The sequence below is a fragment of the Protopterus annectens genome, chromosome 6.part0 (assembly GCF_019279795.1).
Source record: "Protopterus annectens isolate FY-2018-M chromosome 6.part0, PAN1.0, whole genome shotgun sequence".
In the NCBI taxonomy this organism is placed as follows: domain Eukaryota; kingdom Metazoa; phylum Chordata; order Ceratodontiformes; family Protopteridae; genus Protopterus; species Protopterus annectens.
This window is the reverse complement of record NC_056737.1, coordinates 1,512,560,015-1,512,583,688: the sequence shown is the minus strand read 5'-3', so window position 1 is coordinate 1,512,583,688 and position 23,674 is coordinate 1,512,560,015. Positions and strand designations below refer to the sequence as shown.

The following is a 23,674-nucleotide window of genomic DNA, read 5'->3' as shown; positions in this document are numbered from 1 at the left end:
CCCCCACACCCGAGTTGGGAGGCGTCCGTTGTCACTGTGGTTTGGACTGGAGGTGACGCAAAGGGGTGTCCTTTTGATATCTCCGGTGAACTTAACCACCAAAGAACAGATGTCCTGCAGACATGACTGATCTTGATCGGAAATTCCATGGGCAGGTCTAGCCAAGACCATTGAACAGCCAGAGTCCACTGAAGAACCTGCATGTGAAGGCGCACATAAGGGAGAATAGATATGGCGGCAGCCATGGAGCTCAGAAAACATCGCTTGCCTTTGAAGACTTGGAGTTCGCTATCTGAGCTATGTGGCACCTGAGATGTAGAATCCTGTCTGGAGTTAAGAATACCTTCATCTGCAAAGTGTCTAACCATATCCCAATGAAGTCTAGAACTTGAACTGGTTGCAAACGGGATTTGTGAATATTGACTGTAATTTCCAGTAGATCTGCTAACCAAATGAAATAATCCCTGGCCAGACATAAGTGATGCTATTTAGGTGCAGTGAAGAGCCAGTCGTCCAGGTATGGAAACAACTGAATACACCGAAGCCTCAGGTGAGCCGCTACAACTGCCACTACCTTGCTGAACACCCTGGGGCTGTGGTGAGACCAAAGGGTAGGACTCTGAACTGAAAATGACTGGCTCCCAGCCGGAAGTACAGAAACCTCCTGGAGCTTCTGTGTATTTTGATGTGGTAGTAAGCATCCTGAAGGTCCAACGAGCTCATCCAGTCGCACTCTCGGAGATAAGGTAGAATGGACTGTAGGGTGACCATCCGGAATTTCTGTTTGGCTACCGACAGGTTTAATGTTGACAGGTCTAGAATGGGCCTGAGGTCCCCCGTCTTTTTTGGCACCAAAAAGAACCTTGAGTTGACGCCTAATCCAGACTGATCAGGGGGGACCTGTTCGATGGCTCGTTTGAGAAGCAGCTTTGAAACCTCTAGAGCTGCGGCCTTCCCTGTGAGTGGGTGGAACATCCGGGAGGTGTTTTGTAATATTTGGAGGGGCAACGAAAGGAATAGAGTAACCTCTGGATATTATCTGAAGAACCCGGCGATCTGTCATAATGGACTCCCATGCCACTGGGTGTAAGGACAATCGTCCCTCGACTGCCTCCAGAGTAGGACAGTCGGGCAACTCCTCAGGGCTGCTGACCGTATCTATCAGAGAAGGGTTCCCTAGACCCGAAATTCCTGGGACCCCCTCTACCTCTGGGTTGGCGTCGATCCTGTCCCTCTCTGCCTCTGGGGGAATAGCTGTCCTGAGAATCCCAGGAAAACTGAGATTTCCAGAACCACATCTTCTGCCCTCTTTGATTCCTAGATAAGGACCGCTGAGGGATAGGGAAGCGGACTCCGACGGCAGACAAAGTCTTTCCATCCTTTTCGCTCTGGACAAGTGTGTCACATACTGTCTTTCCAGAAAGGGAAGACCCATCGTAGGGAGCATTAATAAACAACGCCTTGAAAGGGTCCGCGAACTGACACAATCTGAGCCAGACATGACGCCTCATGGCTATACCTGTCCCAGCCGCCCTAGCTGCTCCTTCCATGGCATGTGAAAGGAGCCTCATAGATGTGTTTGAGACTGACTTCAGAGTAGACATTTTCGCTGAGAACAGCTGTCTATCCTGCAGCGATAAAGACTCTGGGGGCGACTCAGCGAATTCCTTAGCAAGGTCTCGCTTAAGCCGAATCACATGTGCCAAATAATTCAGCGCACGGATAGAAAAAGTCGCCGAGGAGTATACGCGCTTCCCAAACCTATCCACCGACCTGGACTCCTTGTCTGGAGGGTGGACTAAGGAACTCTCCTGTGCTAGTTCCTTCTTTGTAGCCGCTGCGACCAACATAGTATTCAACTGGGGCTCCTTTCGACCAGGGTTGTCTGTCAGAAGGGGGAGATAAAACCTTGTCAGGGCATTTGGGGGTGGGCTCTACAGTGTCAGGCTCCCTCATTGCCCTCGTGGTGATGAGGTCCACCAAGGGGTCTGCTGGTGGGGACACCCAGGAAGTAGATGGACCCATGCCAAAGGCCTCCAGGAACACTGACTCATCCCCAGACGGTTTTGGGGCTGACCAACCTCCCCTCTGGCGGAGGATCTCCATAATTTTTCCAAAGGAGATGTCTTCGGGAGGTGACCTGGGGGAACCTTCTCCTTCATCTAAGTCAGTGTCAGTAGTGAGGGACTCTGGGGAGTCCAAGTGCCTCCTTTTGAACTTGCGCTTATGGTGACTCTCTTCAGTGGGATTTTCAGAAGGGGATCTGTGAGCCGTAGGGGTTCCCTCCGGGAAATTGACCTGGGGATCCTCTGGCATGGGATGTCCCTGAGACAGGATGAAGGAGTCATTGCCAAATCCAGGGGGGCCTGGGTGGTATCCGAGGGGATGGGCTGGGGTCTCAATCCCTGGGAGAGAACCCTCTCCACCACTTCGAAGGCTGAGGGAGAAGCCCTCCCCGGATCCGAAGCGGGGACCGGAGCCGAAGACAGGGTAGCCTGAGGTCCGAGGGAACGGATCGGATCCGAAAAGGTCAGAGCTGAAGAATCCGTTCCCCCAGGTCCGACTCCCTGTCCGTGGCTCCGAGAGTCACTTGGATCCGAGCAAATCAGATCAGAGGAACTCAAGGTAACAGCCAGAGTCGAGGTTGGAGGAACGATCGACGCAGAGCTACCAGGTCCGAAAAACCTCGGATCCAACAGCCCCGAAGCCGAAGCACAGATCGGGAAAGGAGAGATGGGGCGGAAAAGAGGCATGGAGGTCTCCCCTCCAGAGGGAGAGGGGCCTGGCAAGACTCCCATCTGAATTTGGGTCTGAATAAATCTCCGCATCATCCTGTCCATATCCATGTCCGATAGGCTCCGAGTCAACCTCGAAGAGGCCACCGACTCGGATCTGGCTGGTCTGCGCAGTGAGGAGGAAGGCCTTGGGTCCGAATGTTCCAACAGCTCCGGTGAGATACTACACAAGGGGAGGAAGGGAAGTCTTACTCAAACACACCTAGATATCAGCAAAAAAAAATTACTACTTACTATCCCTGAGCTCACAGCAAAGGAGACCACGATGCACACTACTGGCGCGACAAACGAAACTGGAGGGAAGATAGGAGATGGTAGGGCATTATGTGTAAGGGGAGGAGCTCGGAGCTTGGAGCAGATGCTAGAAAAAAAGTTGCCGGCTCGGATCCGATACGGATCCGTATACCCACAGGTTGCAGATAAAATGAAGTTAACTACTTCAGATACATACAGACACAAGAACATGCTACATTTAGTTCAAAAATCAGTTTACAATATCCGAACATGGATGGAAAATGGCATCATGCTTAACAGAGCTTTTGGAAAATATGGAGGCATTATGAATGAGATAGCTTATGCTACAGGGACAGCAGCATATCATTATACAGAGAGGTATGAAGACATTAGAACAGTTGCAGAAAAGTTTACCATGGAGAAAAGACAGAAAAATGGGAGAGAGAAATGCAGAGAGAAGAATAGTTGAAAGGAGCACAAGTGTGACAGATGCAAAGAGAAGAGGGAGGGTAAGATGAAAAGTGAGATGACAAGATGAGATAAGGAAGGATGCAACAGGGATAATGGGGTGCAAGAAAGCTGCAGAGTTCATGCAATGTGACATGCAAGTGCAGCTGCACTTTGGGAGAAGTGGTGTTGCTGTTGTCTGAAGTCTTAAGTACTTCTGGATGTGAAGTCTCACAGTTTAGGTGCATGGAAGGAGAATGCATAGTCAGTATGAATGTTTCTAGAATTAGTATGGTGGTCTAAGATTACAAGATACCCCCAAGATTATATGTGGGGGTTTTAGAGAAGAATTTATGAGAGTGGAACATGTCTCAGGAGAAAGGGTTTTTTGAATTACTGATTCTAGCAGGAGGTTGTCTATCAAATATATTTGGAGATGTATGCCTTTGGTGCAAGTTAGGCAGTGGTCCTCTATAATGGGGAAGTTAGTAATGAACTGGAAGATTGTACTGGAAATGGTTTGCGAGGTGGTGGCATTGTTCTTTGAAGTTGCTATTATGGGCAGTCCTTATTCAAGCTGAGATAAGAGTACTCCTCTAGGCATACATAAAAGTGACAAACAAAAATAAGCACAATACCTGTGACTGAATATCAGATATTTTACTCCAGGAAAACTCAAACTCATTCAATGGCACCTGAAAAATAAAGAAACCATTACTAACTCAAAACTGTCAACTGTGCTTAAATTAACTACATTTAAATCAAACATTTCACAACAATGCTTCTGTCAAACAAGTGGTTCAATTAAAACATCAAAAATAAATTACTGGCAACGCAATATATTCTTTAAGCAGAGGATTACCTTAGCTTGCTTGAGGTACCTAAGGAAGCCAAGTTCTTCAGCCCGTAATATAAGTAAGGCATGCCCTCTACCATTTATACCTCTGGCTGTCCTTCCAACACGATGAATATATTCCTACAATCAAACAAAATTACATATATAAAACCTATTAAAGTGAAGGACTACATATTGCCTTTATAATGCCTACAAGAAATGAACAGGGCTGTTTCTGTCCACCTGTATGGATAAAGTAAAAACATCTGCCGAGTTTGCCATCACATGACTTTAATGACATTACAGTTCCACACAGCACATATTAAACATCAACCTTAACTATAACAACTAGCTTATCAATCCAATTTGAAAAAAAGGCATCTTCATATTTCCCTCATTATATCAGGCATGTATCTAAAGTCAGTTGATGGTGATGGTAAACTGGTACACCTCTTAACTTGTTTGCTTAAAAATTCTGAGCAAAACCAAAAATAACGGGTGGACAAAGGCCCAAAATAAGGATTTTTTTTAATTACTCTAACACACACAAAGTTGCAGAACAACAAAATTTGCATTAACATGCATCTTTTGAACAATAAATACTATGAAATTAATTACTGACTGCCTGTAGTCCTGAGTGATATTCCAGAAAAAAAAATAAAGGACAGGGCAAAAGTACGAGCCATATCAGTAACATTTTGCAAAATTCTGAACAGCTAAGAGGTATGTTGGCTGAGTAAGCTCATTTGCAGCAAATATCTGGAAAGAAAGGCTCCATATTAGAATGATTAGTAATAATACAACTCACCTACACAGACCTATCAGCACAAAAAAAAAACAATGCTTTCATTAAGAGAGAGACTTTATAATAAAATTACTGAAGCAAAAATTAACCCCTGATGAAGATCAGCTGTTGAAAATTCAAATCAGCTCTACTGCAAAGGTCATGTTTGTCCAAAAGAACTGTATTACTGGGGTTAGTGTTTTCTGTTGGGATAAGGACCTAAAGGTAGGAAGTGTGTTAACTATGAAATTTAGTCATGCCGAACACATGACTAAACCCCACATGACACTTTCTTAAAATATTCTAATTAAACAATTTACTTGTGTTTGCATTTTAAATGATGACCTGTATTGATTTTTTTTTTAGTTATTCTTGATTCTACGTGCATACTGGTAGCAGTACTTTTTTGTTTGTTCCTATTAGGTGGTATTTTCTTACAACGTTTTAGCTTATTGTTTTGATTAATTTTCATGTTTTCATTTTACAACTTATAACAGTTTTTCTGTCTCACAGCTGCCACTGTTGAAGCACTAATGCTGCAGGGAAATGTCATCCCTGCTATAAAGCTTTAATGGACATTTTTAACTGGCTGAAGAGATCATGCTACACCCTCTAATGGATAATAGAAAAATACCATGATGTCTTAAGCTGCCATCCGATAGACAAGTGAACAGGATTACAAAAATTAAAACAGCTGATTGTGGTTGAAGAGAGGCAGAGCTTTAGGAGATGACTGCAATGCCTTAAATCACCTAACAATACTTCACTAATTACTAAAAGGTGGAGAGGGCTGGATCCTAACTACATCTCGGTTAACCCACGTTCAACTAGCTGAAAGGGTGACGAAGTAACCACCCAGGAGGATGAGAGGAATGAAGAGTATTTTATGCTCAACCTCTCTCTAGAGGAAAGGCTGCGTGCTTGGGTGCATAGGTATGGAGTTCTTTGTAGCGACTGGACTGACCTAGAGTACCACCCCACAATTCCTTGCGGGAATGTTCTGGAAAACACAAAGGGAATAGCTTGCTAAACAAAACAAATTACACCAAGTCAGCATTAATGCAGACTCCACTTCTCTCTCCATTTCCAAGGGTTGGCAAGTCACATCTTCACTAAGCTAGTGGACTTCCCCTGGATCACACAAACAGCCATGGAGACTGAAAAAATGTGAAACCTGAGATCAGTGGCCTGGAAATAAGAAGTGTTAGAAGTTAATAGCATGAAAAACCAATAATACCTTACAGCAAAGCCAATCCATGGAAAAATAAAGAAAGAAAGGGCTCAATGATCATTCTCACTGCTACGTGAAAGAATACCCCTCAACCTCTTTGTGCAAAGAATTTGTACAAGGTCAAAAATAACAGGAAGTGGAGAAGACAAAGGCACTAAACTAGTGACAAATTTTAAATATTGTGCAGAAAGCTGCAAAAATGTAGGCAGTTGACAGGTATGGGTGACACCCCCCCCCCCCAAGTCAAACAGAGTCTAGTTTGGCTATATAATTTATATTAGACTGCTTGTTGGCTTCTAAAAATTATAACACCAGAAATCAGAACTGGTAGGGGGACAACAGCTATACTCGCCTCTATTACAGAAAAGTGTTGCTGTTGCATAGAACATTACTGGAATGGAGCTAGAAAATGGATTTTAGACTCATTTCTCACTGCTTTTAAGAATGTTTCAAACCAGAGGGACACCAGTGCAAGACATGCCGAATACCACAGCTCTGACAACAAATAGGATTAAGTCTGAGTTGTCAAATAAGCTGCTTCCTGTAGTACAGGGTTGGATTCCCACAGTCTCCATTTGCCTACTGTGGGACTTTGAGGAAGTCACTTAAACAATCCCTTATGATAACTGGGCTAAACTGTCCCAATGATGATCTGGACCACATGTCTAGCACCTGCACTGGAACTGAGCTAGCCTCCTCAATGTTCCCCTGAGCCACATGCCTAGTATCTGCTTGCAAACTTTACAAACCTCATCTCATCAGAAGAGATGAGGGAAAAAAAGAAGGCAAGTATTAGGCAAAAAGCCAAGGCCAGAGTTAAGTTCACCAGTAGCTGAATACTAGAATAAATCAACCACCACTCAAGAGGAAAGTGAATCATACAGTTAGGCAAGTCTGCTACAAAAACTGCATTTCAAAAAATGAAGTGCAGTGGTGTGGATGCCACTGACAATACAACAGCCTAAACACAACTCTGAACAACTCTGTAGGAAAGTAATGCCCGTGCTTACTAATGTACTAGAGATCAATATGGTGTCATCTGAAAGTTACCACAGGAAATTGCTTCAGCCAATTAGAGCTTTTCAGGACCACTTTCACAGCTAACACCTTTCAGATTTATATAAAACTCAACTTGAAAGGAAACCACAAGCCTTTCACCATTATGATGCCCAATGTATGCCCCAACTGAACTGCAAACAAAGACCTTCCTTCACTTACTTAACGGGAGTCATTTACCATTTCAATTCTTTGGGGGGGAATGGAAATGTCAACTCCTCTTCCAAACAGCGGATTACAAAGACATTTCAGGCTATGTGGCTCATCTGTAGCTCTACACAAACAACTGCAGAGATGAACCCCAGAAGGTAAAGTACAGTTTTGTACCTACCATAAATGTAGATGTTCGAGTGTACACCCTGCTGCAGTCATCACACTTGGGTTATCCTGTCGTCAGGTGGTCCCGCAGTCGGCCGGAATTCTAAAGTCTTGGTCCTGCGTCGGTTGCTGTCGCTTCTTCCAGCGCCAGGAGTATATATAATGCATCCGACGCCATTTTCTTCAGTTTTTCTTGCCCCAGATGTCAGGTGCCCCTACAAAAGGTGGACAGTAATTAGTACCAAATTAAGTAATGTTTTACACAAACACAAAATCCCTCCAGCTATAAGCAAATACATCAGGAAGGCATTGTAGAGATTTAGCCAGTTAGATCAGAGGGAATGGAGGGAGGGTAACCTGGACTGCAGCAGGGTGTACACTCGAACATCTACATTTATGGTAGGTACAAAACTGTACTATGCTCATCGTGTTACCCTGCTGCAGTCATCACGCTTGGGTAGAATCCCAAAGCTAAGGATGGGTGGAGGAGTTATAGAGGGTTAGAGGAGGCTAGAAGGCCCTGCAGAACTGCAGTGGCGAAGCCAGCTCTAGTCTTAGAGTAAAGTGGTAAGTGATGGTGTTTTGCAAAGGTGTGTACTGAACTCCAAGTTGCAGCTTCCAAAATCTCCTTGGTTGGAACCCCCCCTGAGGAAGGCTGTAGATGTAGCTGTTGCCCTGGTAGAGTGGGGCCTAATGGTAGCAGGAACTGGTTTTCCATGATGGGTATAGCAAAAACGAATGCAATGTCCTATCCATTTGGAAATGGTTTGTTTTGATATAGCCTTACCTTGTGAAGCTGTAGCATAGGATACAAAGAGCTGGTCAGATTTTCTGAAAGCCTTAGTTTTATCCAAGTAGTAACGAAGTTGCCTGTGAATGTCCAAGGAATGCAGGAGTCTTTCTCCTTTGTTCTGTGGATTTGGGAAGAAGGTGGGTAAGTGGATGGTTTGATTTAAAGCCACACTGGAAACCACCTTAGGCATGAAGGAAGGATTAGTTCGTAGAGAAGCTCTGTCTTGATGGAAAATGAGGAAAGGTTCCACTGCCATTAGTGCCTGCAGCTCTGAGACTCTTCTAGCTGAAGTTATTGCTAGCAGCAGGGCAGTCTTCCATGATAGGAACTGTAGATCTGCAGAGAAAGATGGTTCAAAGGGAGGAAGCGCAAGTTTTTCCAGAACAAAATTGAGGACCCATGTTGGTGTAGGTGCTCTCCTGGGGGGCCTAATGTTTTTTGCCCCTCTGAGGAACTGCCTTAGAAGTGGATGCGAAAATAAGGGTGGATCCATGTTGTAGTGGGCTGAAATAGCTGATGCATGGATTTTAATGGAAGAAAAAGAAAGTCCTTTGTGCAACATCTCAGTTAAATACTGTAGAATATGAGGCATGTGAGGTTGAAGTGTGTTTTGGCCTTTAGCTTGGTTCCAGGCACAAAACCTTTTCCATTTGTCCGAATAGGCCTTTCTGGTGCTGGGCCTCCTAGCTTCCAGAATAACTTCCATAACTGCTTGGGAAAGAGGAGCTGGCTGGATGCTTAGGTGATTTGCCATGCAGCCAGATTTAAGGTTTTGAGCTGGCTGTGAAGAATCTGATTGTTTTGCTGTGTGAGCAAATGGGCCATTTGTGGTAAAATCCAAGGTGGGCCCTGGGCCATATTCCTCAATAGTGGGTACCAGTGCTGGCGTGGCCAGTCTGGGGCTATGAGTATCAGTCGTGGTCTCTCCTTTCTGACTTTCAGAAGCGCCTTTGTGAGGAGAGGCAATGGAGGAAAGGCATATAGGGTCAGGTTTTTCCAACTGAATGAGAGTGTGTCCACTTTCCAAGCTTGATGGTGAAGTGTCCTTGTACAAAATCTTGTTAGTTGATAGTTTTGAGGACTGGCAAACAGGTCTATGTCTGGAAGGCCCCATTTTTGAGTTATCATTGCAAAGACTTGTGGATCCAGTTTTCACTCGTGGGGATCCATGATGTTTCTGCTGAGGTCGTCTGCCAATGTGTTCTTTTTTCCTGGCAGGAATTGAGCTTGTAACTGAACTTGGTAAGCCAGAGCTGCGTTCCACAAGGTCATTGCTTGCCTGCATAGAGGGTAGGAGTGTGTAACTCCTTGTTTGTTTATGTACCACATTACTGTGGTGTTGTCCGTCCTTATTGTAAGTTGTCCTGGATGTAATAGATTCTTAAAGGCTGTCAGAGCATTCTGTACAGCTAGCATCTCTTTTTGATTGATGTGCAAATTCCTTTGATCTGCAGTCCATACGCCTTGAACGCACTGTCCTGCCATGTGTGCCTCCCAGGCGTAGTCCGATGCATCTGTTGTCATAGTTTGCCTGGCTGGGGGCAAGGTGAAAGGCTGACCCTTGATGAGGTGACATGCCTGTGACCACCATAGAAACTTCTGTCGTAGGCAGGGAATGAGAGATATCATTGTGTCCAAGCTATGGCTGTGTTGAGACCATACGCTTTTTAGGTACCACTGTAATTTCCTCATATGCAGCTTTGCAAATGGTATTAGTAGTATGCAAGATGCCATGAAGCCCAAGGCCTGCAGAATTTTTCTTGCAGGTAATTGGGTCTTTGTTGCCATTGTTTTGAAATATTGAGTCAGTTGTAGTTGTTTGTCTGGCGTCAGATAAGCCTTCTGGGCCGTTGTATTCAAGCTGGCACCCAGGAGTGTCATGTTTTGTGAGGGTACTAGTTTTGATTTCTTTACGTTTACTGTGTACCCCAGGCAACTTAGAAGATGTTTTACAAAAGCCAGATGTTGTAAGAGGATGTCCTTGCTTTCTGCTTGGATGAGGCAGTCGTCCAGGTATGGGTATATTTGAATTCCTCTTTGTCTGCAGTATGCAATTACTGGTGCCAGCCATTTTGTGAAGACCCTGGGCGCAGTAGATAAGCCAAAGGGCAGTGCAGAGAATTGGTAATGGGTTGAACCTGCAATGAAACGGAAGTATCTTCTGCAACGTTGTCTGATAGGGACATGCAGGTATGCCTCCTTGAGGTCCAACGTTACTAGCCATGCTTTCTTGCCCAACATGGGAAGAAGCTGCTGTAGTGTTAGCATCTTGAATTTGGGTACTTTTAAGAAGGTGATTAGAATTGAAAGGTCCAGAACTGGTCTCCAGGCATTGTCCTTTCTGGGAACTAGAAAGAGTCTCGAGTAAAATCCTTGGCCTTGCTCTCGAGTAGGTACCAGATGAATGGCTCTCATGTCCATGAGAGCTGAAATTTGTTTTTGTGCCTCTGCCCATTGATTTTGTGGCAGGTTTGGCATTCCTCTTTTCATTGGCACGGTGTGAAAATGGAATCTGTATCCTCGTGAAATTATGTCTAGGACCCATTTGTCCTTTGTGACACTGTGCCAGCTGTATAAAAAAAGTGTGAGTTTTCCTCCCAAGGGGGCTGCCAAGAGAGTGTTGCTTGGCCAGATGAGGTGCAAGTCATTGAGTTTGCCTTCTGGTAGTTTGGGACCTGTCTTCTCCTCCCTTCTGTGTTGCTGTGCCCCATTGGCGAGGTTTGTACTGGGCTTGTGGTTGTCCTCTGCCTTTTGGACATCTGTATTTACCCCTCTGTGGTCTGTCAGTAGCTGGAAAGGACCAATTTTTTGTTGGCCAATTTCTGCTGAAGCGAGGGGGCTGTACCTGCAGGAAATCTTTGACTGTCTGCATAGATTTTGCCTTATCCTCCATTTTCTAAGACTTCTTCTGCTTTAACTCCAAAAAGAACATCCTGCTGTAAGGGAGCATCTAGAAGCTTTGCTTTAACATGATCAGGCAGAGTTTGTTCCTTTAACCAAGCATGCCTACGTATAACAGACCCAGTGACAGCTGCTCTGCAGGAAGCCTCCAAAGAATCAAACCCACATTGTAAAGTATGTTTGCCCACCTGTTCAGTTGCATGCAACAGATCCTGCATTTCTTTCAATTCAGACTGTTGAGGGAGTGTGCTCATTTTTTGTTTTAACTGAAACATTAGAAATTGCTGATATTTAAGCATGTGAAATTGGCAATTTAGTGCCCTCATAGCTAGAGTGGCTGAGGTGTAAACCTTTTTCCCCCACCTGTCTAGTGCTCTGGAGTCCCTTTCAGAGGGTACAGGATTTTTCGCGATAGAAGCCTTAGCCCCTTTGGGACCCTGGGAGGTAGTCTCTGGATCAGCAACAGGGCTTTTATAAAGAAATTTGTGGGAATTAGGCACTCTATAGTATCTGTCAGGTTTGGCCGGAGCAGGAGGCAGAGAATCTGGGTTCAAACTGGATTCTAAGTAAACATCATCCACAATGTCTAAAACTGGGGGGATGGCAAGAGGTCTGTGCTGGGGGAGTAAAAGAAACTCTCTGAGCCTTTTCTTTGAGTCAGAGTAGTCCTGACCTTCCCAGTGAAAATGTTCCCTCATAGTGTGTAAAGTTTCCCCAAAGGAGTAATCTTCAGGGGGAGAAGCTGAGGGAATAGAATCCTCAGCATCAGAATCTTCATAAGGGGAGAAGGAGTAATCTTGGTCCTCAGAGGAGCCTGAGGAAATAGACACTTGTTCCGAGGAGGCATAATCTTCCTCTTGTCTAGGCCTTTTGTTGGGTGGGGGTTGGGAACCCCTGATTAAAGAGATCAAATCTTCAGCCATTTTGAGCATCTGTTTCTTAGACATGGGGCCTTGAACTGGAGACTGAAGTTCAGTCTTTTTAGATTTAATAGGAGTTTTAGTCGTAGGATACGTTTTTATGGTGAGCGTCGTCGGTCTGAAGACGCCTTCAGAAACTGAAGGTGTTTCTGCAGCATTGACATCTTTTTCAGCAGTGTCGTCAGTAGGGGCTAAACAAAATGGCTGCATCGGCCTAGTACTCGCCGCCAAAAGCTCCGAAGCGGTCTCGGGTTCCAGATCTGCGGTAGTCAGAGGCTGCTTCGGAGCCTCACTGAAGACCGGTGAACCGGAGACCGGACCAGCCGAGGCCTCGGAGTCTGGCTTGGGTCTAGGCTGCCTGTCCTTATCCTTGCGTTTTTTGTGCAAGCCGGTAGTCGGTTGCTCCGACGGCATAAAAACGACAACCAGTGACGTCATGGTCTGGGCCTAGGCAAGGTATGCAGTAAGAATGAAAATCCTTATGAGGTATTTGCTTCCCACAAGAAATACAATTGTTAACTTTTTCTGACATCGGTCTGAGGCAAGAAAAGTTTCCCCAATGGGGTACTTAGCTTTATTGAAGACTTCGGATCTGAAATTCGACTTCGAAAATCTCAGGAGTCGGCCGACCGGCACTTGCGAACTGCTTCTGCTTCAGGCACCGTGCGGCAAGAAAGACTGAAGAAAATGGTGTTGGATGCATTATATATACCCCTGGCGCACTGACGTCAGGGAAGAAGCGACAGCAACTGACGCCGGACCAAGACTTTGGAATTCCGGCCGACTGCGGGACCGCCTGATGACAGGATAACCCAAGTGTGATGACTGCAGCAAGGTAACACGATAAACTTCAGAAAACTGTTACAATGGTCTTTGTCTACTATTCCATGGAAAGTGAAAATCTGTCATGAAATGTCTTCTTAGCAAAGAGCTGCACTCACCGACACTGTGGCAAGCACTGCCCTAAGGATCACCTTTTGCTGAGAGGATATGAAATCCAACAGTGTTTCACTGACTTGAGGGATATTGAAGATGAAACACCTTTACCCATCAGAAGCTGGAATTCTGAATACAGTATACCCTAAAACACTTCAGTAAGAGCATTTCTACAAAACCAGAGTCAAGCACTCAAAAAAAGGCCCTAGCCACTCTAACAAGAATGAAAAGAAACATCCTAAATTGGAAATGATCCATACTTGCTTGAAAGTAATGAATCTCTTGTGATGTAGAAAAGTCTGAACAAATCAAAAAGGATCCCTGTGATCCAAATGGTACCATCCAGTGTCCTTGGGGAGAAGAATGGATCAGAGTTTGAAGGGTAACCATCTTTAACTTCTAAATTCTCAACAGCAGGTTGTAGATGGAGAGAACTGGAACAACAGGATCCCTTGAAGGAAGAAAGAATGCTCTCTCACACACATTGTGAACAATTCTAGATGCCAGCTCACTACATTTAATGTTGATACAAACACTTCTTTACTTTTACATTTTCTCCCCTACCCGAGGGAATTTCTAAATGGTATAACACATCGGCTGGTAAAATCTGAGTCAGAAGTACCTGCACATAAGGAGACATTCAGATGCAGAATATTTGCTCTCATTATACAATGATGCTGCTCAATCCAATATAATAATCAATGGGTCTACTGGAGTTCCTTGGTTAGGGAATACTTCACCACTAAATAGGAATGTGATGTTTTTGTTAACAAAATCCCATAAATTCTTGGGCACTCATGCATTTTGCTGTTGTGCACCTTGATAGAGTCCGTGTGCTAGATACACAAATATGCTCATTCCCCAAAGCCCACCCAATATACCTCACAGCCAATAGTCAGCACCCACCAGAAAATTGAAAAATAGCAATACAGACTTGACATCACAATATTAAACCAATAATATACACAAATACACCTGTATAGCTTATAGTAACGCTCACTGCTATTGCTGCTTCTGCTGGAGGACCACTTGTTGACAAAAGGGGGTAAAGTATATAGGCTTATGCACAACAGATCAAGGCAGGACCTCTAGCAGACTGTTTCGATAAGAAAGTATCTGTTAGATTTAACTAGCAGGACCCTCCTTGGTGGGTACATGCTAGAGTTAAATCTCAACAAGTACCACAAGAGTGGAAGGAGCCAGATCTACACACAACACACCTCAGTTGGCAAAATCCTTGAAAACAGGCTTCCTAAAGTGCGCCAGCAGTCATGATAGTGTGTGCTCGGTGAAGGTGTATACTTAGGACCATGTGGCCACTGTAAATTTCTACAATAAAAGACATTCTTGAAGCAGTAAAACCAGCCATTCTTCTGGAGGCTTAAGATTTGATAGCTGTTATTTGCCAAACATCAGCTGGCTAACTGAAGGCAAAGATTAATGCAGTTGATAATCCATTTGTAAAATGTCTTGTCTGAAAACTTCTTTGGGTGGGAAGAGATGGTAAACAACAAAAACTGGTCCACATTCCTAAGATGATGTAACCTCCTCAGATAGCTACTGAGCTGAGTGTGCTCCATCCAGGATAGTACAGTTGTGTACCTACCATAAATGTAGATGTTCGAGTGTATTCACTGTTGCAGTCATTACTCTTGGGTTAACCTGCTGGCAGGCTACCCTCAGTTGGCCAGAATTCCAAAGTCTAGGTCCGGCGTCGGTTGCTGTCGCCTCTTCCCTGATGTCAGTGTGCCAGGGGTATAAAAGATGCAGCAGACGCCATTTTCTTCAGTTTTTCTTGCCCCAGATGTCAGGTGCCCCAAATTCATAGGCTGAAAAATATGCCAATAAAAATGCATGCACAAAAATAACATTTTCTTCATCTACAAGCAAATACACCAAATAGGTTGCATAGGATAGAGAAGTGCAGACAAGTCCCAGCAAAGAAAAGGGGGATGGTGGGTGGGTAACCTGGACTGCAACAGTGAATACACTCTAACATCTACATTTATGGCAGGTACACAACTGTACTATGTTCATCGTGTTTCCCTGTTGCAGTCATTACTCTTGGGTTGAATCCCAAAGCTGAGGAAGGGCGGCTGGGCTAAATAGGGTTAGGAGAGGCTATGAGGCCCTGCAGAACTGCCGTGGCGAAGCCTGCTCTGGACTTAAGTAAAGAGGTAAGTGGTAGTGCTTAGTGAAGGTGTGCACTGAACTAGTTGCAGCCTCTAAGATATATTTGGATGGCACTCCTCTGAGGAAGGCTGCTGCTCTGGTGGAATGAGGCCTAATGCCCTTAGGCACTGATTTACCACATTGAAAATAGCAGAAGCGGATGCAATGGCCTATCCATTTAGAAATAGTCTGTTTTGAGATAGCCTTTCCTTGTGATCCTGCAGCATATGACACTAAAAGTTGCTCAGTCTTTCTGAAAGCTTTAGTTCTGTCCAAGTAGAAGTGTAACTGCCTGTGTATGTCCAAAGAATGCAGAACTTTCTCACCCTTATTCTGTGGATTAGGATAAAAGGTAGGCAAGTGAATGGTTTGGTTAAGGGCCACACTGGACACCACCTTAGGCATAAATGTAGGGTTTGTCCTCAGAGAAACCCTGTCTGGATGAAAAATGATGAAAGGTTCCACAGCCATGAGTGCTTGTAACTCTGAGACTCGCCTTGCAAAGGTTATTGCTAGGAGCAGAGCTGTTTTCCAGGATAAGAATTTTATATCTGCTGTTGATGCTGGCTCGAAAGGAGGCAGTGTGAGTTTTTCCAAAACATAACTGAGGTCCCAGGCCGGAATTGGTGCTCTTCTTGGATGTCTAATGTTTTTGGCCCCTCTGAGGTACTGCCTTATTAAAGGATGAGAAAAGATAGGGTGGTTCCATATTGCAATGGTCTGAAATGGCAGAGGCATGAATCTTAATTGAAGAGAAAGAAAGGCCTTTGTTCAGCATCTCAGTTAGGTATTGTAAAATCTGAGGGATATTTGGTACACACGTGTCACTGCCTTGTTCCTGGCTCCAAGCACAGAATCTCTTCCATTTTTCTGCATAAGATTTTCTGGTAATGGGCCTCCTGGCCTCCAAGACAACATCCATAACAGCTTTTGAAAGAGGAGTGTTCTGAATGGCTACATTATCCGCCATGCTGCCAGATTTAAGGTCCTGAGTTGGCTGTGCAGGATCTGATTGTTTTGTTTTGTCAGTAAGTGAGAAGTTTGAGGCAATATCCATGCTGGACTTTGAGACAAGCTCTTTAGGATTGGGTACCAGTGCTGGCGTGGCCAGTCTGGTGCAATCAGTATCATTTTTGGCTTCTCTTGTCTGACCTTTAGGAGTACCCTGGGAAGGAGAGGCAGTGGGGGAAAAGCATATACCGTTAGATTTTTCCAGCTGAAGAATAGGGTGTCCACTTTCCATGCTTGCTTGTGATAAATCCTTGTGCAAAATCTCTGCAATTGGCAGTTGTGAGGGGAGGCAAATAGATCTATGTCCGGGCATCCCCATTTCCTTATTATCATGCTGAAGACTTGTGGATCCAGTTTCCATTCGTGGGGATCCATGAGGTTTCTGCTTAGTTTGTCTGCCAGAGTATTTGTTTTTCCTGGCAGGAATTGTGCTTGCAGGTGAACTTGAAAAGCCAATGCTGTGTCCCATAAGGTCATTGCTTGTCTGCAGAGGGGGTAGGAATGTGTACCTCCCTGCTTGTTTATGTACCACATGACCGTAGTGTTGTGTCAGTAACTGTCCTGGATGAAGCAGGTCCTTGAAAGCTGTCAGGGCATTTTGAACAGCTAGCATCTCTTTTTGATTGATGTGAAGATGCATCTGGTTTGCAGGCCATGTGCCCTGAATACATTTTCCTGTCATATGGGCCCCCCAGGCATAATCTGATGCATCCGTTGTCAGTGTCTGTCTGGCTGTGGGTAATCTGAATGGCAGACCCTTGCTGTGGTGACAGGCTTCTGCCCACCATCGAAACTCCTGTTGCAGGGAGGGAATGAGTGCAACTGCTGTCTCCAGGCTGTGGCAGTGCTGAGTCCAAACACTTTTTAGATACCATTGCAGTTTCCTCATATGCAGTCTGGCATATGGAATTAGTAGAATGTAAGATGCCATGAAACCCAAGGCCTGCAGGATTTTCCTTGCAGATAAGTGGGTTTTTGTTGCCAATTTCTTCAAGTAAGTAGTCAGTTGCTTTTGTTTGACTGGTGTGAGATAAGCCATCTGGGCAGTTGTATTTAAGCTTGCACCCAGGAATAGTATCTCGAGAGGGCACTAGTTTTGATTTCTTTTCGTTTACTGTGTACCCTAGGCCAATTAGTAATCTTTTTACAAACGCCAGATGCTTCAGAAGAATGTCTGTTCTCTGTTTGAATTAGGCAGTCGTCCAACTAGGGATATATTTTAATTCCTTTTTGTCTGCAAAATGCAATTACTGGTGCCAGGCATTTTGTGAAGACCCTGGGCGCAGTAGATAAGCCAAAGGGCAGTGCAGAGAATTGGTAATGCATTGAGCCAGCTATGAATCTGAGGTATCTTCTGCAAGATTGTCTGATTGGGACATGCAGGTATGCCTCTTTTAGGTCCAAAGTTACGAGCCAAGCCTTCTTGCCCAGCATGGGCATTAGCTGCTGTAGAGTTAACATCATGAATTTTGGAACTTCCAGAAACGTATTTAGTATAGACAGGTCTAGTATTGGTCTCCAGGTTTTGTCCTTTCTGGGTACCAGAAAGAGTCTGGAGTAAAATCCTTGCCCCTGCTCTTGTTGTGGTACTTGCTGAATGGCCCTCATGTCCATGAGGGCTGTACCTGGTTTTTGTGCCTCTGCCCATTGATTGTGTGGCAGGTCTGGCATAACTTTTGACCTTGGTAGGGTGTGAAAATGGAACCTGTAGCCTTGGGACACTATGTTCAGGACCCATTTGTCTTGGGTAACCATTTGCCAATTTGATGAAAAAAGTGCTAGTTTCCCCCCTAAGGGGGCTGCCAAATGAAAAGTGCTTTGATCTGGTAGAGGAAAGTCATTGGGACTGTTTCCTGTAAGGTTGTGATTTGTCTTCTCTGCTTTTGGCGGTAGAAGCACCCCATTGTTTAGGCCTGTATGAGCTTTGGGGCTGAGATCTGCCTCTGGGACGCCTGTATCTGCCTCTTTGTGGCCCGTCTGATGCTAGAAAGGACCAATTTTTAGAGGGCCAGTTCCTGCTAAACCTGGATGGCTGTACCTGTAAGAAATCCTTGACTGTCTGCATGGATTTTGCTTTATCCTCCATTTTTTCAACACCTCTTCTGCTTTAGTACCAAACAAAGTATCATGCTGTAATGGTGCATCTAATAATTTTGCTTTAACATGATCAGGCAGATTCTGTTCCTTTAACCAAGCATGCCTCCTAATAACAGAACCTGTAACAGCGGCCCTGCAAGAGGCCTCCAGTGAATCATAACCACATTGCAAAGTATGCTTTCCCACTTGTTCAGCTGCATGCAATAAATCCTGCAATTCCTTGTTCTCTGAACATTCAGTATTTGTCAAGATTTTCTGTTTAAGCAGTGACATTAAATATTGCTGATATTTAAGCACATGAAACTGACTATTTAAAGCCCTTACAGCCAGGGTAACAGAAGTGTAGGCTTTTTTCCCCCATCTGTCTAGAGCCCTAGAATGTCCAGAACAGGTGGAATAGCAAGTGGTCTGTGCTGAGGAAGTAGCAGAAAGTCTCTGAACCTTTTCTTAGATTCAGAATAATCTTGGCTCTCCCAGGGGAAATGCTCCCTCATGATATACAGGGTTTCCCCAAAAGAATAATCCTCAGGAGGAGAGGCTGAAGGAATGGATTCTTCAGCATCAGAATCCTCATAGGGAAGCATGGAGTAATCCTGTTCAGAAGAGGAATCAGAGGAAATAGAAACCTGATCAGAAGAATCATACTCTGTCTCTTGCCTAGGCCTCTTATCAGGAGGGGGATGGGAACCTCTGATCAAACTAATTAGGTCTTCGGCCATTTTGAGCATCTGTTTTTTTAGGCATGGAAGTCTGAGAAGGAGAATGCTGTACTTGTTTCTTTATCTTTAGAGCTGCTTTAGTCTTTGTCTTTGAAGCTGAAGATAGCTTAATATATAGTTGTGTAGGTCTGAAGACACCCTCAGAAGCCGATGCTTGCTCAGCGGCTCCGGACCCATCTGAGGGACTGATTTCCGAGTGTCCAATACCTTGAGTTTCCAGAGGCCCAGTCGGCTCCACGTGGGAGTCGGAAGCGGCTTGTGGCTCTGACGTAGCGGGCACCAGGGGCTGCAAAAGCGCCTCACTGAGAACCGGTGACTGGCCTAGTAGAGGCTTCATTGTCGGTTTTGGACCTCGGATGCCTATCCTTTCCCTTGTCCTTGCGTTTTTTGTAAACTCCGGTTGCCGGCTGGTCCGACGGCATTATATAATTAAATCTTCGGCCAAAGTAATGAAATGCAAAATCGAACAGACGCTAGATAGTGTGTTGGTGGACGCTAGATAGTGTGTTGGTTAAATCTAGCACAAAACCGACAGCTAGCAACGTTGTGATCAGGGCCTAGGCAAGGAATACAGTAAGAGTGAAAATCCTTATGAGGTATTTGCTTCCCACAAGAAATACAATTGTTAGCTTTTTCTGACATCGGTCTGAAGCAAGAAAAAAGTTTCCCCAACGGGGTACTTCGCTTTAATGAAGACTTCGGTTCTGAAATTCGGATTTGAAAATCGCAGGAGTCGGCCGACCGGCACTTGCGAACTGCTTTTGCTTCGGGCACCGCGCGGCAAGAAAGACTGAAGAAAATGGCGTCGGCTGCATCTTTTATACCCCTGGCGCACTGACGTCAGGGAAAAGGCGACAGCAACCGACGCCGGACCTAGACTTTGGAATTCTGGCCGACTGAGGGTAGCCTGCCAGCAGGATAACCCAAGAGTAATGACTGCAACAGTGAAACACGATGAACATGTAGAGGGTTCTCTTCACACTGGATCCCACCACTGCAAATGAAATGGAAGATAAACCTCCAAAAAACAAAGCACAGTAGGGGCTGTTTAACAGCAGATGTTCATGGATCACTGCAGCAGTTGTATTATCTACTGGGACTACTGCCACAGAACGGCCCAAGACCACCCAGGTCATAGAGATGAAAACCCCTGTGGAATAATCAACATATTGCTAAAACAAAACAGGTGCCCACACGTTTGATGAAGTTTACTAATGCAGTAAATGAAAAGCGCTTAACATAAGATACGACTCTTTCTTTTTTCCATAGCCAGTACTGTGTTTGCTTTATAGTAGTTTGTGCATTTTATTTTGTTTTTCATTAGGTGCCCAGATGTGCCATCTTTATTTCTTTCCTAATTCCCTGCAGAGGAGAATCCCTTCCCAAGTCCTAGGCAAAGTCCTCATGTTAGGCTAGCCCTACAGTGGGAGACTACCCGGGTAGTTAACCAGCCTATAGAATATGTGGGGTCTCCTAGTCTTGTCAGACCTAAGAAGGCCTGAGCCCATATGAAAGGAAATGAGTGGACATGGGTTCATGGAATATAAAGGTGCCCTATGACATGAAGAAGGGGGGAGGGAGAAAAAAAAAAAAAAAAAGGAAGGTAGGCGAGAATCCTCTACTGCAACAATGATCCACTCAAGCAACTGACAATTTTCTGGTAAGTTTCTACACACTTGTTCATTTATTTATTTATACATTTGTTTACCGGGAAAGTCCAACTTAGAACAAAGCCAATTTTCAGCAGTGGCCCATGGAGAAATGTTCCAGACACATGCACGGACAGTGATGCAGACTACCAAGATGATTTCCTAGAGTTCAAAAGGGTACAACAGTTGGAGCAGGCAGCAAACAACTCTGTAATAGCTGGGGCAAACGTGGTCCTAATCCTCGAGGAATCATTCAGCTATAATGTAGTCTTAAAAAGATATAGTCTGAACACAAGGTGTCAGCCCCCATAATGTGCTGTGCATTCACCCAAGGTAAGTCACAGTGGTTGCTGTGCTTCTTGTACTGTAGAATCCGACATGCCTTTCCAGCTTTAATGGAGAAACAGGCTAGCTATTTAGAAACATCTGCCTGCTGAAAGACTAGACTTTCCCCAGTTTGGTTGTGAAGTTCTAATGTTTTAGTCCCCCCCCCCCCATAACAACAGCTGCCTATGCACATACAAGGAAGTGCAAAAAGGTAAAATGCATCAACTTTTGTTCAGGGGTTTGAGAAAAAAAGCAGCTGTATTGGCTTGATTCAGGACAACTCAGCTATCACTTCCAGCAAAAAGAAATTAGTTGCTCTTAGGTTTGACTATATCCTTACAAAAAGGCTCAATGCATACATACATAAACAACTAACAAAATAAATAAAATGTTCTTGTCTGACCTGCAATTAATATTCAGCATTCTCCTGGCCGATGTGATTCAAACAGAAGGGCAGTACTCCAAAACAAAAATTTAAAGGATGCTGTAGCAGCTGTTCAAAAGAAGACTGTGCATGTTTTCCAGCACATAGTTCAGGTCCCATGAAGAAGCTTGCTTTCTTTCTTACATGGTGTATAAAAAAAAGAGTCTAATAAGCTGATATGATCCTAAGGGAATCTACAGGCACTTTGGCTGCGACGAATAGCATTGTACCTTCACTGAGATGGATGGCAGCCTGTATTAAACAGCTCAGATAGATACTACAGAATTCTGGATACTGAGGCAAAGAAAGTCAGGATTTTGTTTCTTCCAGCACCAGTCAGAATCTCCTGTAAAATGAAGTCTGACAGGAAGTAGGGTCACACAGTACGAAATGCGAGATGCAACATCTTCAGGTCAGGGAGTTATCAGTGGCTTCCTTCTTTAGGTAGGGACATCCAGCTCCATTGGCAGTGTGAGAAGTTTCACCCTGGACACCTACATAAGAGGGAGACCAATAGTTACCAGGACCGACTCCTGGCGTTTCTAATATACTAAAAGGAACTTACTCTTGTACAACCTCCCCAGAAGCACCAATGCAACCCAATGTCTTCCGAAATTCACTAGCTGTAACTGAGCTCTCCAAGCACATATCCTTGAAATTTTCTTCTAGAACTCCATCTTGTCCTGCAGGAGATCTGTTTTTTGGTTACTGGAGTCCAAGAGGGCTACCAAGACGTTCACTCTTTTGGATGGCAATGGATTTGACCAGGGAAGGCTGAATGAAAAACCAGGTCTGAAAGCAATTTACTCTGAATTACAAAGCCCTCTCAGCCCTCTCCACCTCCTCCTGAGACAGAGCCTGAATCAGGCAGTCATCCAAGTAAGGATGTTTTGCAGTTTGCAACTTCTGAAAACCAAGCGACTTGTAGATATCTTGGCAAGAGTAGCCAAACGAGACAGCAACGAGGTGAACTGGCAACAGAAGCCTCCAGCCTCGGATCTAAGGAAGCATCTGAAGTCCCTGTGGACTGTAATATTATCTATGACTTCCCTATGTAGCGCCACCTTTGCTTCTTTGTTTTTTTTAATTCATAATTCTTCTAGAAATATATTACTGCAACTTTATTACTCCAAAATGGTTTCTTAACCCCCCCCCCTTTTATATAAGTAAATGTTTAAGTTCTATGCATCTGAAGATATATTGCACTAATTCTTCCCTGTATTCAATGTACTTCTTAATTACAGTATTATATTTCTGGAGGTTTTCTCCCTGGGCCTCCAATTAAAAGGGGTGTTGCACCCAGTCGGACTTTCCCACTAAACAAATGCAATACATTTTTTGCACATGCATGCATTTGTACTTCTAGAATGCTTCTAGAGTCCACTCCTTTCCAATACATCATCAAAGAAAACAAAGCTCTATTAGAATGAGCCTTAACTCTGCCTGGAAATGTTTTACCATTGTTAACAAGAATAGAATTTTGACCCAGTGGACTGTTTTCGGGTAGCTTTGAGGTCCAGGGTGATCACAGCTTGAAGAAACATGACTAGTGAGAGGGTCTGCAGTGTTAGCATTCTTACTTTTGTGACCTTTAGAAAGGTATTAAAGCCTGCAGAGGTTCAAAACAGAGAGAGAACCCCCCTGAAGGCAAGAGCACCAGAACAGCCTTAAGCAGAATCTTGTTTTTGTTCCTCTTGGCACTGACTGCATCACACCTTGCTGATGACACTCCTCTGAGAGAATGACACACTCTTTCTGCATCTGCTAACAGAGGAATGGCTGCCACTTTTGATATGGCTCAAAAGTGAAATCTGTACTTTTGGATACCATTTACACCACCCACTTGTCTTTTGTGAGGTTTGCCATCTAGCCTCCTATTCTGACAGGATGAGGAGGGCTGTGGTGGAGATCAGGACTGTTGCCAGCTTGTGGTAGTTATGCCTGCTCCCTTTGTGAAGTGTGGTGCTTAGAACCCCTAAGCTCCCCTTTATGGTCACTCATTTACACACTTAACTTTTGCTTGTT

General features: G+C 44.5%; 1 protein-coding gene across 2 annotated transcripts in view; it reads right to left on the bottom strand.

The window, feature by feature from the left end:
• Positions 1 to 23,674, bottom strand: part of DDX18 (DEAD-box helicase 18) — a 516,018-nt gene that overhangs the window by 151,907 nt on the left and 340,437 nt on the right. For both annotated transcript variants that reach the window (XM_044074977.1, XM_044074978.1), the window contains 2 exons: positions 4,339 to 4,452; positions 4,115 to 4,171 (listed from right to left, as the gene is read on the bottom strand). In XM_044074977.1, coding sequence (XP_043930912.1) covers positions 4,115 to 4,171; positions 4,339 to 4,452 — 171 coding nt within the window. The remainder of the gene's footprint in view (positions 1 to 4,114; positions 4,172 to 4,338; positions 4,453 to 23,674) is intronic.